Source organism: Triturus cristatus, chromosome 10 (genome assembly GCF_964204655.1).
Source record: "Triturus cristatus chromosome 10, aTriCri1.1, whole genome shotgun sequence".
NCBI classification, from domain to species: domain Eukaryota; kingdom Metazoa; phylum Chordata; class Amphibia; order Caudata; family Salamandridae; genus Triturus; species Triturus cristatus.
Genome location: NC_140593.1, coordinates 803,327,678 through 803,342,592, shown reverse-complemented (window position 1 = coordinate 803,342,592; position 14,915 = coordinate 803,327,678). Strand labels below are relative to the sequence as shown.

General features: G+C 46.0%; 1 protein-coding gene across 5 annotated transcripts in view; it reads right to left on the bottom strand.

Annotated features, from left to right (window-relative positions):
• The window catches only part of SPSB3 (splA/ryanodine receptor domain and SOCS box containing 3), a 100,109-nt gene that overhangs the window by 53,919 nt on the left and 31,275 nt on the right, over window positions 1–14,915 (bottom strand). For all 5 annotated transcript variants that reach the window (XM_085628352.1, XM_085628355.1, XM_085628354.1 and 2 more), the window contains exons 2-5: window positions 5,097–5,245; window positions 3,108–3,285; window positions 2,143–2,330; window positions 1,224–1,326 (exon numbers count right to left, since the gene is read on the bottom strand). In XM_085628352.1, coding sequence (XP_085484478.1) covers window positions 1,224–1,326; window positions 2,143–2,330; window positions 3,108–3,285; window positions 5,097–5,245 — 618 coding nt within the window. The remainder of the gene's footprint in view (window positions 1–1,223; window positions 1,327–2,142; window positions 2,331–3,107; window positions 3,286–5,096; window positions 5,246–14,915) is intronic.

Genomic DNA, 14,915 nt, shown 5'->3' with positions numbered 1-14,915 from the left:
CACTGCTCACATGACCTTGAGCTGGGCCCCTCCAGTTTAATCCTGGCTCACATGTTTCTCACTCCAGGCCATGGTATTTCACCCTGTATTTGGCCATTATTTGTTAGTCTTCAGTGTTTTCTTCTGTCTGTATACACCCTGCAACGTTTTCTAATCAGGATAATATTTCTTCTTTTCTTTGGATAATCATTTGGCTTACTTAGTGGTTTGGATCAACCTGTTCAGTTTTCTTTTTACGCCAGTGCTGCAGATATGGTTTTCGTGGATATTTGTTTTTTAACGTGGTTTTATTTCACTTGTGATTAGATGACCCATGAAATGTCATTGCTTTTTTGTTGAGCAATAAAGCAGAGTTCTTCAAAACATTTTGCTCAAGATTTCTTCTCCCCTCCCCAAAGAAACAAGCATTTGCAATGCAATAGGTCTCTCATTTACACAAGTTTGAGCTATTGGCATTGTAAATGACAATGCCTTTTATTTATGTTTTGGTTTTTAAAACCTAAAATAAAAGGCATTGTCATTTACAATGCCAATAGCTTAAACTCGCGTAAATGCGAGACCTATTGCATTGCAAATGCTTGTTTTCCATAGTGCTGGCCTAGGCCAGGAGAAGTAGGATCTTCAAGGTGCGATCCAGGACTGGGAGGCTACAATCCTCCCAGTTTCAGCTGGGCCTGATAGGCTGAGACCCAATGCTGCACAGGCTCAGTGGGAGCTAGAGTCTCCCCAAATGTGGTCATTGAGGACAGTCTTCTCCAAGAAGTAGCCAGGTCAAGGAGTTTGGATCAGTCCTTTCAGCCTTTGCCAAGGACACTCTGGATTATCAAAATACTGGCCAGGTCCTAAAAAGCTGTGACCTACTTAATATTGACAATGTACAGTGGAGCTGCTATGTTCCCAGTAGCAACCAGGGCCAAGAAAGTGGTGATCTTCACAATGCTGATCAGATCTATGGAAGAGGCAATACATTCAGTGCCAGGAAGCTCAATGGGACGTTGATCCACCCGGGGATGGCCAGGTTCATAAGTGTCGACCAAGAGCAGGAGCTGGGTTCCTAGTGCCAGACAGAACTGGAGGACCGGTCATCAACTAGTGACAGAGTAGTACTGATTATCAAGTTAGATAGAGCTAGAATAACTGCAGTTTTTTAATGTCCATGATAGCATCTAACTGTACATACTATACCGTACCTAGGGCACCACAAGCTTTGCCTCTACACTCACCTGTGTATGAAAGCCCCCAGCTATCTTCGTCTTTCCCCAGCAAGCTGCAGAATGTATGCCGATATTTGTCTAGGTTCACGTCGGAGGTCCCAATTCCCACCATCTAGTTGAAGGATGAAAGAAAAGATTAGAGGAAAAAGACAACACATTCAGAGTCTTTCACATTTAATGATGGGTGAATGAGGGAATACAGAATCTTAACTTTCCAGGATGTCTCTTCAACCACTGGCTCTGTATAACTACATTAAATTTACTTTAATTCCATTTCTACTTTTTGGGCTGTGGCAAAGAGTTAAATTTCCCAGAAGAGTCAACATGGAAAACACTCATTCTTTGACACCCTGTTTCATTTCTTCCTATACGGAACGATCTGCATGAAAAACATCATGCCAACCCTTCATGCAGATTTGTGATATGGCACCAAAACCGAAGGGGGAAAGAAATTCTGTGGAAACTGAGACTGAATCAAAACTACACACTGGCTAGTACCAATGGGTAATATAATAGATCTATATCTTCATTCCATCTCCCCTACAGAACAAGGAAGTTCCACTTGTGGGAAATAATCATAACTTTTTATTTCATTATGTGCAAGATCAGCAAAACGTTCAAAAAGAGAAAGTGCGTAGGAACACTGAAGCATTTCTAACTAAAAAGGTCTTGTTCACAGCTGTAAAATGAATGCTTCTTTCAGGACTTTAGGACTCCTTGTTAAAGGAATGGAGTGTTCAGTGGACTGGTTAGAAATACATAAATATTTTCCCATGGTCAGTAGTCAAAAACCACAGCCTCCAAATGGCAATTGCTAAAACCTGACATTTATGATGGTAGCAGAAAGAGAAGTTACTAAAGGAACCAAGGCATCTACAAAAGAGCCACAGTATAAGCAAAAGAACATGTGGGTTAGAGTTCGACATACCATGTCTGTACCGTAGACTGGAGAGGTCATCTTGATCTCCCAGAAGTGCTGCCCATCACCCAGCTCCTTGTTCCCCCGGATTGCAGCAGTGCCACAGCTGTACACCATGTGGAAATTGACTTCCCGGCTCTCACAGCTCAGTAGAGTGGCTGTAGACTTACTTTCATCATCCCAAACCCAGTCAAAATCTGCTTAGAAAGAAAAAGGGAATCATGCAGATAGTCTGGAAACAACACTGGAACTGCCAAATTCAAAAGAATGAGCAACCCTAAATAACAGCATATGGGTAGGATTTCAAAGTGGACGTTGCGGGACGGTGTTAAAGTGCAAAATGAGAAGACAACTAGGGTACCAGTCCAGTGACAGGTTAAGATAGTGCAGGCTCTAGTAGGAGAATATTCCGCCCCAGTTATCTGGTTACTTTCTTCAGGCTTTGAAAACAAAGGACACTTTTGTGCGCTATGGATGGAGCTCCCGACCACAGAGGGAACATGAAAAGGAGTCTGCCTTTTAATTTTCCACGCCTATGTCTTGCTTGTCTGTGCTCCCATCTGTCAGACTGTCCCTGGAGGAGAATAATCCTTCTTACCACTGGGACAAAAGAGATCCTTTTTTTGCATTTCCAAAACATTTTTTGATAAATAAAGAGAAGACAAATTAAAAATCTGATGTGCCAGGACCATATATACACACAATAATAAGTAGCTGCTTTTTCATGCATACAAGGACATCATAAACAAAGGTATTGCTGGTTAGCATTAGAAATAAAGGAAGTTGGTTTGATCATTCTACTTCACTATTGTCAAGGAATTTAGCAGATCTGAACTGTTAATTTATTGAAGCGCAGCATACAAGTATGTTCAGAAGACTACAAGCAATTGCAGATACAAATGAGCACAACAGCTTAAGTGAACTCAAACACAGTTGGTACGAGTATGAGTGAGGAAGAAACTGTGGGATCTTACAGTCATCTTCCTCCCCACACCGGCAGTCCTTCACCCGGTGAATGGTGTGCTTGGTGGAGCAGTATGGTGCTTCGCTCTGGTTTTCACAATCACAGTAAGACTCTCCAGTAACTGGAATGGCGCTGGGGATTGAGGGTGGAAGGGCAGGAAACTCCAGCTCAGAATCAGAATCACTCTGCTGCAGGGGAAGGTGAAAAAAGGCAATTATTACGAAGCCACTGAACTAAAGCTGTGCTTAAAATAAAATAAATTTTAAAAAGCAGATGGTCGATACTGAACAAATGGCATTGTTGGGACACTATGAAGGCTCCGCCTGTGTCACCAAGCACGAGGAACCACATGTAGGTCTCACTAAACATCATAAGCATTATTTGCAGCAACCACACAAAGGACATCACAAGGCTAGTTGGAATGATCTCTATTGAGAAATCTCCCATGTGGATGAAGCTTGCTTCACAGCTATGTGCTGAGTAGTAATGAACAACTTGAACCTAGATAGAGTTGCTGACCACAAAGAATCAAGTGGCCTGCAGCTAAAATCTGTTCTTCCCCATCTCCTATCACTTTCTTCAAGTTTCCTCCTATTGAGTCTGGCATCTCACCCTTCCTCTCTCTTCAGTCTCGCTCATCATCCCCCTGATCTTCCTACCTGTCCATCCACCCTCCCCTCCTTCAATAACAAACCCATACAGTGATGATGAACTGTATCTGATTACAGCAGGTTCTTGGAGTCACTGTTGACACCAGGTCATATGCACACCGATCTGGTCTCCTGCCTCTCAGTACTAGGCATTTGTGAGAGCATCTTGTGAACTTCACCACGTTTCCAACGCATTAATGGGGGAAAAGGGATCCATGAAACTTGCTGATCCCACCCCATCCTGTGACCAGATGGGAAAGGGAGGCATGTTCTCCTAATGATTGACACAGCCCCCGGAAACACAGCGCTCAAGACTAACGTGCCCAGAATGCATTCAATTAGTGAGGCTGCACCATTTCAGTGAGGGTGTGGCTTTAAATCCTGGCAGGCAAGAGGTCTAGGGCTGAAAAAAGGTGAACCAGGCAAAAACTGTAACAGCAAGCACATCCGCACTAATGCTTATGAAAAGTGCTTGAGTTCTTGGGTGAAAGAGTGGCAAGGCTCCGAGTAGTGTCAGGAATATTACTACTAATAATAATAAAAAAAGAAACGAGGGAGTGCATTGGAGCCCTGGCGCCTATGCTAACGAATGTACACTGAGCTAATGGATCTTCTGCATTCAATCCATGATTCCGTTCTCCTATTAAATTGGGGCAACTAACTCAAATAAAGAAAGCCAACATATTTACATGCAGTTAAGGAAAATATTGACTTGGTTACCAGAAAACATTCTTTTGACTGGAGAAACAGAGCCAAGCTTCTAAGCATACACTGACAAGCACCTTGCAGTATTTCGCTTATAGCAGTCCCAGCCTTAAAATATAAAAAACATTTGGAGACGCAAACCTCATAAAAGACACTATTAACTGAAATTCGACCCAATGACTGCCAGTGGTAGAGAATAATTCAAGCGTTTGACCCATAACGTAGTTTTTGTTGCAGTTGACGGACTTGCATTTACATTTACTCTACTGACGAACCGTAAGTAAGTGAAACTGGTCTGGGGTTGCTTGTGGTCCTTTCTGAAGGAAGCCTCGTCTAGCAGTTTGGGACAGCCTGTTCTAATGAGGAGCAAGGTCAGTACTGATTTGTATAAGGTGAGCCTTTGTCTGGCTGAGAATATTTTAAGCATTCTATCCACCACCTTTTTTTTGGTTCAGTTGATTCCAAAAGAGACACTTGCACAATTTCATGAGGCTTTGAAAGCATTAGTATCAAAAGCCATGTTTTTAAATATATCCAGCATCCAATATAATCACACCATGTTGTGTTGTAGCAGTCTTGCCATAAAAAGGGGTCTGAAAAACCCAGAAGGAATAAAAACAGTGAAAGTTATGCCACCTCCATACCTGGCCTTCAGAGTCATAGGCCCATCCATCAGCTCCTGGGGCCAAAGATACTGGCCTGGCATCTGCATCGCGACGGACACCGTTGAGGACGAAATGCCAAGCTCTGCTGTTTCGAGGTCGGCGTGCCATGGTGTGTGGGTGAAATGTGTCTAAAAGGAAAAAAAGAACAGACTAGTTGGTTGAAGGGACATATATTCTGAGACAGGGTTACTCTCAACGACACCAATTGCTAGTTTTATGAAGCTGGTTCCTGTGCCTGCACTGGAAAACACCAAGAACAAGATGCAAAGCAAACCAGAACAAAATGCACACAACTGGCCATTGGTGCCTACCTTGTGTTTCATGAGGACCTATGGTCCAGTGATACTTAGAGTAGAGTATCCTCTAGACTTACAAAAAGACCACAGTTCTTCCTAAATTAAAGAATCCTACGTTTGTTTCTGCTAATTTTCATGTGTAGTGCCTCTCTAAAGTCCTTGTTCAAGTAATCTTCCTTCAATTCCCAATCTGTCTTGACACTTCTCCAGACTGTGACTTGGAGTGCTCGCTCAACCGAAACTGCTCTTCTGTCCATCACAGTCTACTGCACCTAGCTCTATACGTTCACCACTTAGTCTCTTTAACCTTTCCACAGTGACAATATTGCTCGACTCTTCTTGGTTCTGCCCTATTTTTTTTGTGTTTTGTATTCTGCACTTGCTAGACAATCTTCCTTGCTCCATCATCGCATCTTCTCCGTTATGTAGTCAGTTCGATCTTCCTCTCTGCTCTAGTGTTAGAGAAGGCTCTTTTCTTCAATCACAGGTATTTTCCATCAACCTGACTCCATTAGCTTCTCTCAATACATGTTTCAAAATTTCCTGTCACATGAATACTGAAGAGTCCAAGATCTTTTTCTCTCAGGTGCATCCACGGCTAGCTCCTCCTAAATTTCAGTGATTCAATTCTGGCTGACCTCTCACTCTACACCTCAACTCAAACGAAACCAACATTATGTGTTCCCACCTCCTCATGTTCAGGTCCGTTTCCCCTTGCTCTTTTCTGCTGTCCCCCACTTTTGACCTCTTTTTTAATTAAGTTTTTAAAAAACATGGTTATTGATTTTTCTAATGTAGACACAGAACAGTGGCAGCATAACATTACAATTACCGCATGAATGGAGCAACTTTACCCCCCTCACGAACAATTCCGCCACCCCCAATGCTGCTCATAGGCTTCGGTCATCTACAATCTAGGTTCATACGCTATATATCCAATAACAATCTTCCATGTACGTGCCAGTTGCCAAGGGTATTTTATCCACCCAACCATCACCCTTGACCTCGTGTAATAACCTGGGTGTAATCTGTTACCCCTTCTCCTCTAATCAATGTTTGGTGGCACTGCCATGTGAAGGCACGCCTCAAGATGCATGTGCACATGAGAGAGCAACGAAACATATATACTTCCATGGAGAGCTCCATAATAAAGAATCATCTCAAGTATGCAGAGAAAGGGCACAACGTATCTAATCAGAAAACTAACAGACCAAAATGCTCCACGGCGGGAAAAACAAGAACAGGAAGGAAAGCCATTAAATCAAGAGCAACCAACTGAAACAGACAACAAAGTCATAGAATCATGGGCTAGGGAGTGCCCCAAGGCACATTCGAAGTATATTGGGTATTATAAACAATTGGTCTGCCTACAGACCGCAAACGCTGTAACCCGAGACAGAAACAAGCACTGGCAATGCAAATACGTCTGGTCTAAGTTTGAAAGTGCTTTTTGTGTCGTTGATGGTTTTAGGCGCTCAGTGAGTCTTCATACATGCACCTTGTCACTCATCTTTGCACTCATACATCGATTCATCCATCCACTGACTCATTTGTGCATTCCCCTGGACTTTTAAACGCAATAAAAGTGGCCATGTGGGATGTTGCGCTCTGCAGTTAAAATGAGGGGCAAGCAAGTGACTTGCATGGAGAGCTATAGTATCTGCTTAAGAAACATTACAATAAAAAGAGAAGCAATGATCTGAACAGAGAACTAAAAAAAAAAGAAAAACTGAAAACGAATGGACTGACCAACCAGCCCCAACACTGAAGCGCACTCTTTGTCAACTGGATGTACAGACATGATCAGAAACTGATGCCATTCACAGGACAAGAGAGCTAATAGCTTATGTAGACTAAACCATTAGCATGAAGAATGCGGTCAGGCAAAGCAATGGCATTACAGAAATGTCCCGCAGGCAGGACTATATGTATTATATATACACACACACAATATATATATATATATATTCACTAAATAAAACCTAGGTATCAGGGGTGTTATAGTTAGCTGGACATTTCCCTCGTACAAAACCCTAGAAATTCCCCTGTTATAGTTAGTTCAGCTAACTATAATTCGCCCCCCCGCAATGCACTGCTGATGACGTCACATATTACATTGCTCATGACATGGTCAGTGATATCACTGATGACATCTCTGATGACTTCATCCAGTGAATGCGTGTTTTTCTGAAAAGTTTAAATATGTTTTATATATTTATAGTGAAAGGCCTATGGAAGAATGAGTGGGTGTACAAGTGTGTGAATGGATGATTTTCTAGGTGCGTAACTGACTCTATAAGTGAGTCATTAAATGTATCTTACTGCAGACTAGTGACTAAACTGTGTGAATGTCTGTATGTGTCTGTGTGTTGGTGTATAAGTGGCTGCATGGTTTTGTGAATAGCTATATGAGTGTCTATATGGGATATTGATTGGTTGTCTCAGTATCTGTATGGGTGCCTGAGTGTTTGTGTGGGTAGGGTGTGTGTGAGACTGTGCATAGATGTGTGAGTGGGTGATTCAGTGGGTGCATGGTTTTAAGAGTGCATCTGTGATGGACTGTATGGTTGGGTGACTGTAAGGGTGTGTTAGTGATTGAATGTATATCTCAGTTGTACATGTGTCAGTAACTACATATGTGAAACACAGTGTATATGTGTGTAGGAGTATATAACTATTTATATGTGAGAGTGTGTGATTTTGGAAGTGGCTGTATGGATGAGTGTGTGCTTCTATCAGTAATTGTATAAGAGCGTCAGAATTTGTTAGTATTTTTATGAGTAAGTGACCTTGAGTGTGCTTAACTGTATAGGTTAGTAAATTGGACTGTACTTAATTATTTGCATGACTGACTAGGTGTGGCTGTACCTCAATGGATGATTGGCGGTGTGTGAGTGTCTATATAGGTGTATAAATGCATATGATTGTTCTGTACTGAGTGACTGTAAGTATGAGTGACTGTACAGGTGAGTGAGTGGAGGTGTATGTAGACCTAAGAGTCAATGAGTGGGTATGTAGTTATTGGAGTATCTATGATTTTCAAAATGGCCGTCTGAAATTTTGAGTCGGTGTATCAAAGGTTATATTAGGGTGTGAGAAGATGCACTAATTTATCACATGGATGACGTCATCAGTGATGTCATTTGAGATGTCATCAGTGATGTCACTGACCATGTCATGAGTGATATAATATGTGACATCAGCAGTGCATTGCGGGGGCGCGAGTTATAGTTAGCTGAACTAACTATAACAGGGGAATTTCTAGGGTTTTGTACGAGGGAAATGTCCAGCTAACTATAACACCCCTGAAACCTTTGTTTTTTTTAGTGAATTTCTAAGGTTTTTTAAATGCCAATTCCTAACTATAACGTGCATGAAACCTATGGTTTTTTCAGTGAATTTCAAAGGTTTTTTAAAGGCTAATTCCTATCTATAACTTATCTCTAAAGATATCATGTTTAATGATTTTCATTGGATTTCTATATTTTTCAAATTCAGTGTGTTAATTTAATTCATTATGTTTTTTTTTTAAATTGTTTATCACCATTTTTTAAATTAAATTTTTTTAATTAATTCTTTTAAAAATTAAAAATTATTTGTTTTTATTGGGTTTTTCAAATATTTTTTTATATTTTTAAAAATATTTCTTTAACTATATATGTTCAAAACTTTATTTTATATATTTTTTTCCCATGTTTTTGGATCTGCGCACCGTTCTCGTCCCTACGCGTTAGCATCCGAGCATGGTATGCGTTGGGTACGTAGTGCGCGATCGCAATGCGACAGGTACGCGACTCCCAGCCTATACGCGACACGTTCGATATACGTAACGCAACGTTTATGCGCTTCCGCGATGCGTCATCTGCGTCTATGACGCGGTAGGTGCGCGGATCCTGCGAAATATTTAACATTTAAAAAAACATATATATATGTATTTCATGTGAATATTAATTGAAGACAAACTCTAAACTAGTCTTAAAACTAATATATTTTGACATCTAATCCTATAATTTTTTTTAATTCAATTTCGCGGATGCGCGCTGGGTGCGTGCTGCCTATGCGCAGGGTGCGCGGATCCCATGTGACCTGCAAAAAAAAGAGATTGGATTGGTTCATTACACTTCCTCTCTAACTATTAAAATACCCCACCAAATTCAATCATTCTTCTTTGACCTTCTTTGGAGGAGCATCTCTTTGCACTTAAGTAGATTTTTGTAGACTAAGTTTACACTTCGCTCTAACTTTTTTCTACTAAAAATGGCTTCAGGGCAGCAGGCATCCCCTGCATCTCCTCATACATCTGAGGATGAATTTTTGGAGGAGGCACCACTCAAAGAACGTTTTTCTTCAGTGGTGTGGAAATTCTTTACTTTTCCCGAGGGGCAGAATAAGACCAATGCCACCTTGGTCACATGCAAGATTTGCAAAAGAGTGCTGTCGCAAGGGGATCCTAACAAGAAATACTTGTGCGGCACGGCTAGTATGATGAAGCACCTAAGGACCCTTCATCCAAACAATCTTGCACGAGAAGAATGCCGATGGATGAAAGACACTCCTGCTCCTGCGCCTTCCACCTCATCGCAGTCGAGCACTTCAAGAGTGCATCCATCAGCCCAAAATTTGGACATCCGTCCTGAATTTGAATTTTTTTTTTTTTTTAGAAATTTTTTATTAAACAATAAATCAATTACAAGCATGGGCCTACAACCACCAGGGCCGGCCGCTAGATTCAGAAAGGATCATATAGATGTTAAGGCAGTAGTCGACTCCCGGGGCCCAGCCCCGTACATGGTTCCGGATAGTCCTAGGGAAGCAGGATACATAAGTTTAACATAAATAACAAATAAAAAACAAAGGGCGAGGCATAAGGGCAAAAAAGAAAAATGTGGGTCAGGCTACATCCGGGGGACTCTACTTCAGACCTTCAAATAACTATCAAGAGGAAGGAGTACTGATAGGTCGGGGGGGGGGGGGTCACAGGAGAGGAACGTCTATATTCGGTTATTCCAAAAGTCGCAAGGAACCATCAAGGGTCAGGGGGACAAAGCAATATCGGTATCCACTAGGGGGGGGGGGGGGGGGGAGTACAGATACCCCCACGATACGCGTTCCATTGCCCCCAGATTCTACCCCATGCCCCCGGTTTACCACGAGCCACATACACAGTCTTCTCCCTGAACATGCACCAGTCCATGTTCTCCTTCCATACGGACACGGTGGGAGGCCGCTGGGAACCCCAAAGCTGCGCTATGTCTCTCTTGGCAATCATGTTCCCCAGGGCCGCCCACCGAGTCTGAGCCGCGTTATAATCATTGGGCTCCCACACATTCAGGACACAGCGACGCACCTCCGGCAGCAGCACAACCCCGGTGACTTGTCCCATGACCACATGAACCCGGCGCCAGTATTCCGCCACCTCGCGACACTCCCAAAGGATATGGAGAAAGGTGGCACTGAGTCCACATCCCCGCTTACAGAGCCCGTCTTCAGAAAATCCCATCTAAACCAAACGGGGACCCGTCACATACACCCGGTGGAGAATCTTAAGCTGGACCAGGCGGAGACGGGCTGGAATGGCCACTTCCTTGGGGGACGACAGTGCGGACTGCCAGTCCTCGTCGTCCAGTTCCACCCCATCCCCCGTCCACGCCTCCCGGAGGCGCACCAAGAGGTCAGCCCGATTATTGATAAGTTTTTTATAGATTAATGAGATAGTGGGACATGACCATCGAGTATGCGGTCCTCGAGGGGCGAAGAAGCCGGGATCTTGGTCCCCTCCCCAAAAACAGAGAGCAGGGCATGCCGAATCTGGGCGTAGCGGAAGAACTCCCTTTCCGTAAGTTCGTATTCGCTCTGGAGCGCCGCGAATGTTTTAACCGCACCCTTAATCCATAAGTCTCCCACTCTACTAATACCAATCGTGTCCCAACGTTCAAACCCCTTCGTTGTCCAGAGGCTTCCCAGGCGGTCGGAGGCAAACAGAGGAGTAGCACATGTTAATCGCTCACTCCAGCCCAAGGCTACATTGGCCGCCTTCCAGATCCGTACCGCAATCTTAGTAGGGCCCGTAAGGGTCCGCCCAGCCGAGCTGGAGTAAAGTGCCCTGTTATAGTTTCCGCCGGGAAGCAGGAATTTATCCATCTCATACGCCGGATTCAAGCCAGGCGCATACGTGGCATGGTTAATGGCCGATAGCTGTGAGGCCCAATAATACCTGCGAATGTCGGGAAGCGCGATGCCCCCGTCGTACCAGGGGAGAGTAAGCTTTGCCAGAGCGATACGCGCCCGCCCGTCCCACACCAGCCTCCTCTGCAGGCTCTCCACCTCCCGAAAGTAGGACACAGGAATGACATCGAAGGAGTTCTGAAGTGCATAGAGGAATCTGGGAAGGGACATCATTTTAAACAGTGCTGCCCGACCCAGCGGGGACAAGGGCAGCTTACACCACCGAGCCGTGTCCTCCCTCAAACGCCGAAGTGGAAGCAGGAGATTCTGCTCATAGCGAGCCACCGGGTCCATCGAGACGTATATTCCCAAGTATTTAAAGCCGGACAGAGATAATTGGATCGGAAGCCGAGGCGGCAAGAGAGGAGGGTCACCGGAGATAGGATAGACACAGGATTTAGACCAGTTGATCGTTAGACCCGAATTTCTCCCAAAGGAAGTCAGAACATCAAAGAGAACATTAAGCGATTGCCGCGGCGAGGTGAGATACAGGAGAATATCGTCCGCATACAACGAGACCCGATCCTCGAAGCCCGGGGCCCACCGGATCCCTCTGATCGAGGGCTCCCAGCAGAGCCAAGCAGCGAGCGGCTCCAAGGCAAGAGCAAAGAGCAGAGGGGACAACGGGCACCCCTGCCTCGTACCCCTACCGAGAGCGAAGGGCCGAGAGACCCGCCCATTAACCACCACCTGAGCCATGGGTCCCGTGTAAAGAAGCTTCACCCAGCCAAGAAATCCATCCCCAAAGCCGAATTTGGTCAAGACAGCCCAGGGGAATGGCCACTCGATGGTGTCAAAGGCCATTGTGGCGTCTAAAGAAACCAGCACGGCTGGTTCGGAGAGGTACTCCGCCCTGGCGAGGGCGCCGTGAAGACGCCGCAAGTTAAGAGCGGTGCTACGGTGAGGGATGAAGCCGCATTGATCAGGATGAATCAAATCGCAGATGACGCTCAACAAACGATTGGCAAGGACTTTAGCCAGGATTTTAGGCTCTGCATTTAGCAGTGAAATAGGCCTGTAGGAGGCACAGCGATCTCGTGGCTTACCGTCCTTGGGGATCACGACTATCGTAGCCAGACGCTGGTCGTCAGGAAGGGAGCCTGCCTCAAGGGACTCCTGAAACATACGACGGAGGAAGGGCGCGAGTTTATCCGGGCGCAACTTATATAATTCAATAGGCAGCCCGTTGGGACCCATCGCCTTGCCCGAACGAAGGGACCGAATCGCAGTTGCAATTTCATCTACAGACAAGGGGGCGTCCAGCTGTTCACGGTCTTCGACGGACAGGCCGGGCAAAGCAATATCCCTCAGCAGAAGGCAAGAGTCTTCTTCATCCCTATCCGTCACCGGGGAGTACACGGCCCGGAGGTGGTCAGCGAAACATTCCACAATCTCACCAGGCTCAGTCACACACACTCCATCCGAAACACACAGCTCCGGGACCACACGATTCACTCTCTCCTTCTTATCCAGCCACGCAATCAACTTTCCCGCCTTGTCCCCGGCATCATACAATCGACCCTGCTGTTCCCTATACATCGTTTTGGCAGCGTCAGTGACAAGAGACCTGTATTCAAACTGTTTCAGGCTGAGGGCATGGAGCCCGTCCGGAGTGACACCCGTCTCCAAGGCCTACTCCAGCCCCGAGATGTCAGTCTCCAGCTTCACCACTGCCTCATTCTTGAGCTTCTTAGCCGCCACTATCTGGGAGAGGGCGTGTCCGCGGATTACGGTTTTAAAGGCTTCCCACAGGGACATTGCGGACGACACCGACCCCTCGTTTTCAAGGAAGTATTGGTCCATAGCCTTAACCAGGCTGTCGCGAGTCGTAGGGTCTCGCAGGTACCACAGGTTAATGGGAGCGATCCGCCCTGCAGACCGCGACTCGGTGTCAAAGAGCAGCCACAGCGGGGAATGATCGGAAATACCCCGCGCCAGGTGCCTAACCTCTCGAATCCGACCAGTCTGTGCCGCGGGCATAAGGAAATAGTCTAACCTAGAAAGACTCCCATGCGCCCCAGAGTGAAAGGTGTACTGACATTGGGTCGGATGCATTAATCTCCAACTATCCACCAGGCCGAAGGTCTCCAGCAGGCCACCAAGCCATGCCTGGGCAGCGGGGAGGGCCCTGGGTGGGTGACGATCCAGGTCACCCGAAACCACCGAATTAAAGTCCCCGCCCATAAGCAAAAGACCATCCGGGAGTTCAAGCAGCATTCGACCCAAGTCCGCAAAGGTGGAGTTCTGGAGGCCCGGGGGGACGTAAACTGAGACCAGGGAAAGGGGCTGCCCCTCCCACCTCCCAGTCAGACACACATAGCGCCCTCTGTCATCCGAGATTACCCTAGTGATATCCAACGGAAGTGAGGATCGCAGGAGAATGCCCGCCCCCCTGGAACCAGTTGTGAAACCAGAATGGGCCACGAGGCGGTATCCCCCCCCTGTTCATTGCATGACAAACATTGCCAACCAGATGCGTCTCCTGGATAAACACCACATCAGGAGTCAGACGACGCAAATACTGCAGTACTACACCCAGTTTGATACGATCCCCCAACCCATTGACGTTCCATGACATCAGTCTCAAACCGTCCCCCCCCATCCCCTCCAATAGATCAAAGGCCCCCCAGTCAGTAGCACAGTTCCCGTATCTGGACAAAAATCAATACCTCGCCCTGTGAACAAAAAACACACAGCAAAACAACCCCTCCCTCCCCCCAACCCCCCCCCAAATCCAACTCCCCCCACCCTGCACCCCTGCGGGCCAGAAAACCCCCCCAACTTGCAGTGTGCCTGTCGCCCTACTAACCCCATTCTACGAAAAGACCCCGGAGGAGGAAAGGGACCCGTCCCCGCCCGCCCCCCACACAGGTCCTAGTGAGACAAAATGAACAAAAGAAGTAAAACCCAGCTGAGCAATACAAAATGGCAAAATCAAGGACCAAAAGTCACTCCAAAGGGGACCCGTCACCTTCGGCGCCTGCAGAGGGCCCGGGACGGTCACCTCTGTCCGGCAGCGAGTCCAGCCAGTCACTCACGGCCACAGGAGAGTCAAAAAAGGCAGTCCGATCCTCATGTTCCACTCGAAGTTTTGCAGGGTAGAGCATAGAGTACTTTAGGCCTAGTTCACGGAGACGACGCTTCACCCCCTGGAATCCCATCCGCTGTTTCTGGACAAGTTGGGTAAAGTCCGGATAAAAGTTAATGGATGAGTTCTCATGACGAACCGGGCCGCGGACCCGTGAGGCCTGCAGAATCGCATCTCGGTCTCTATAGT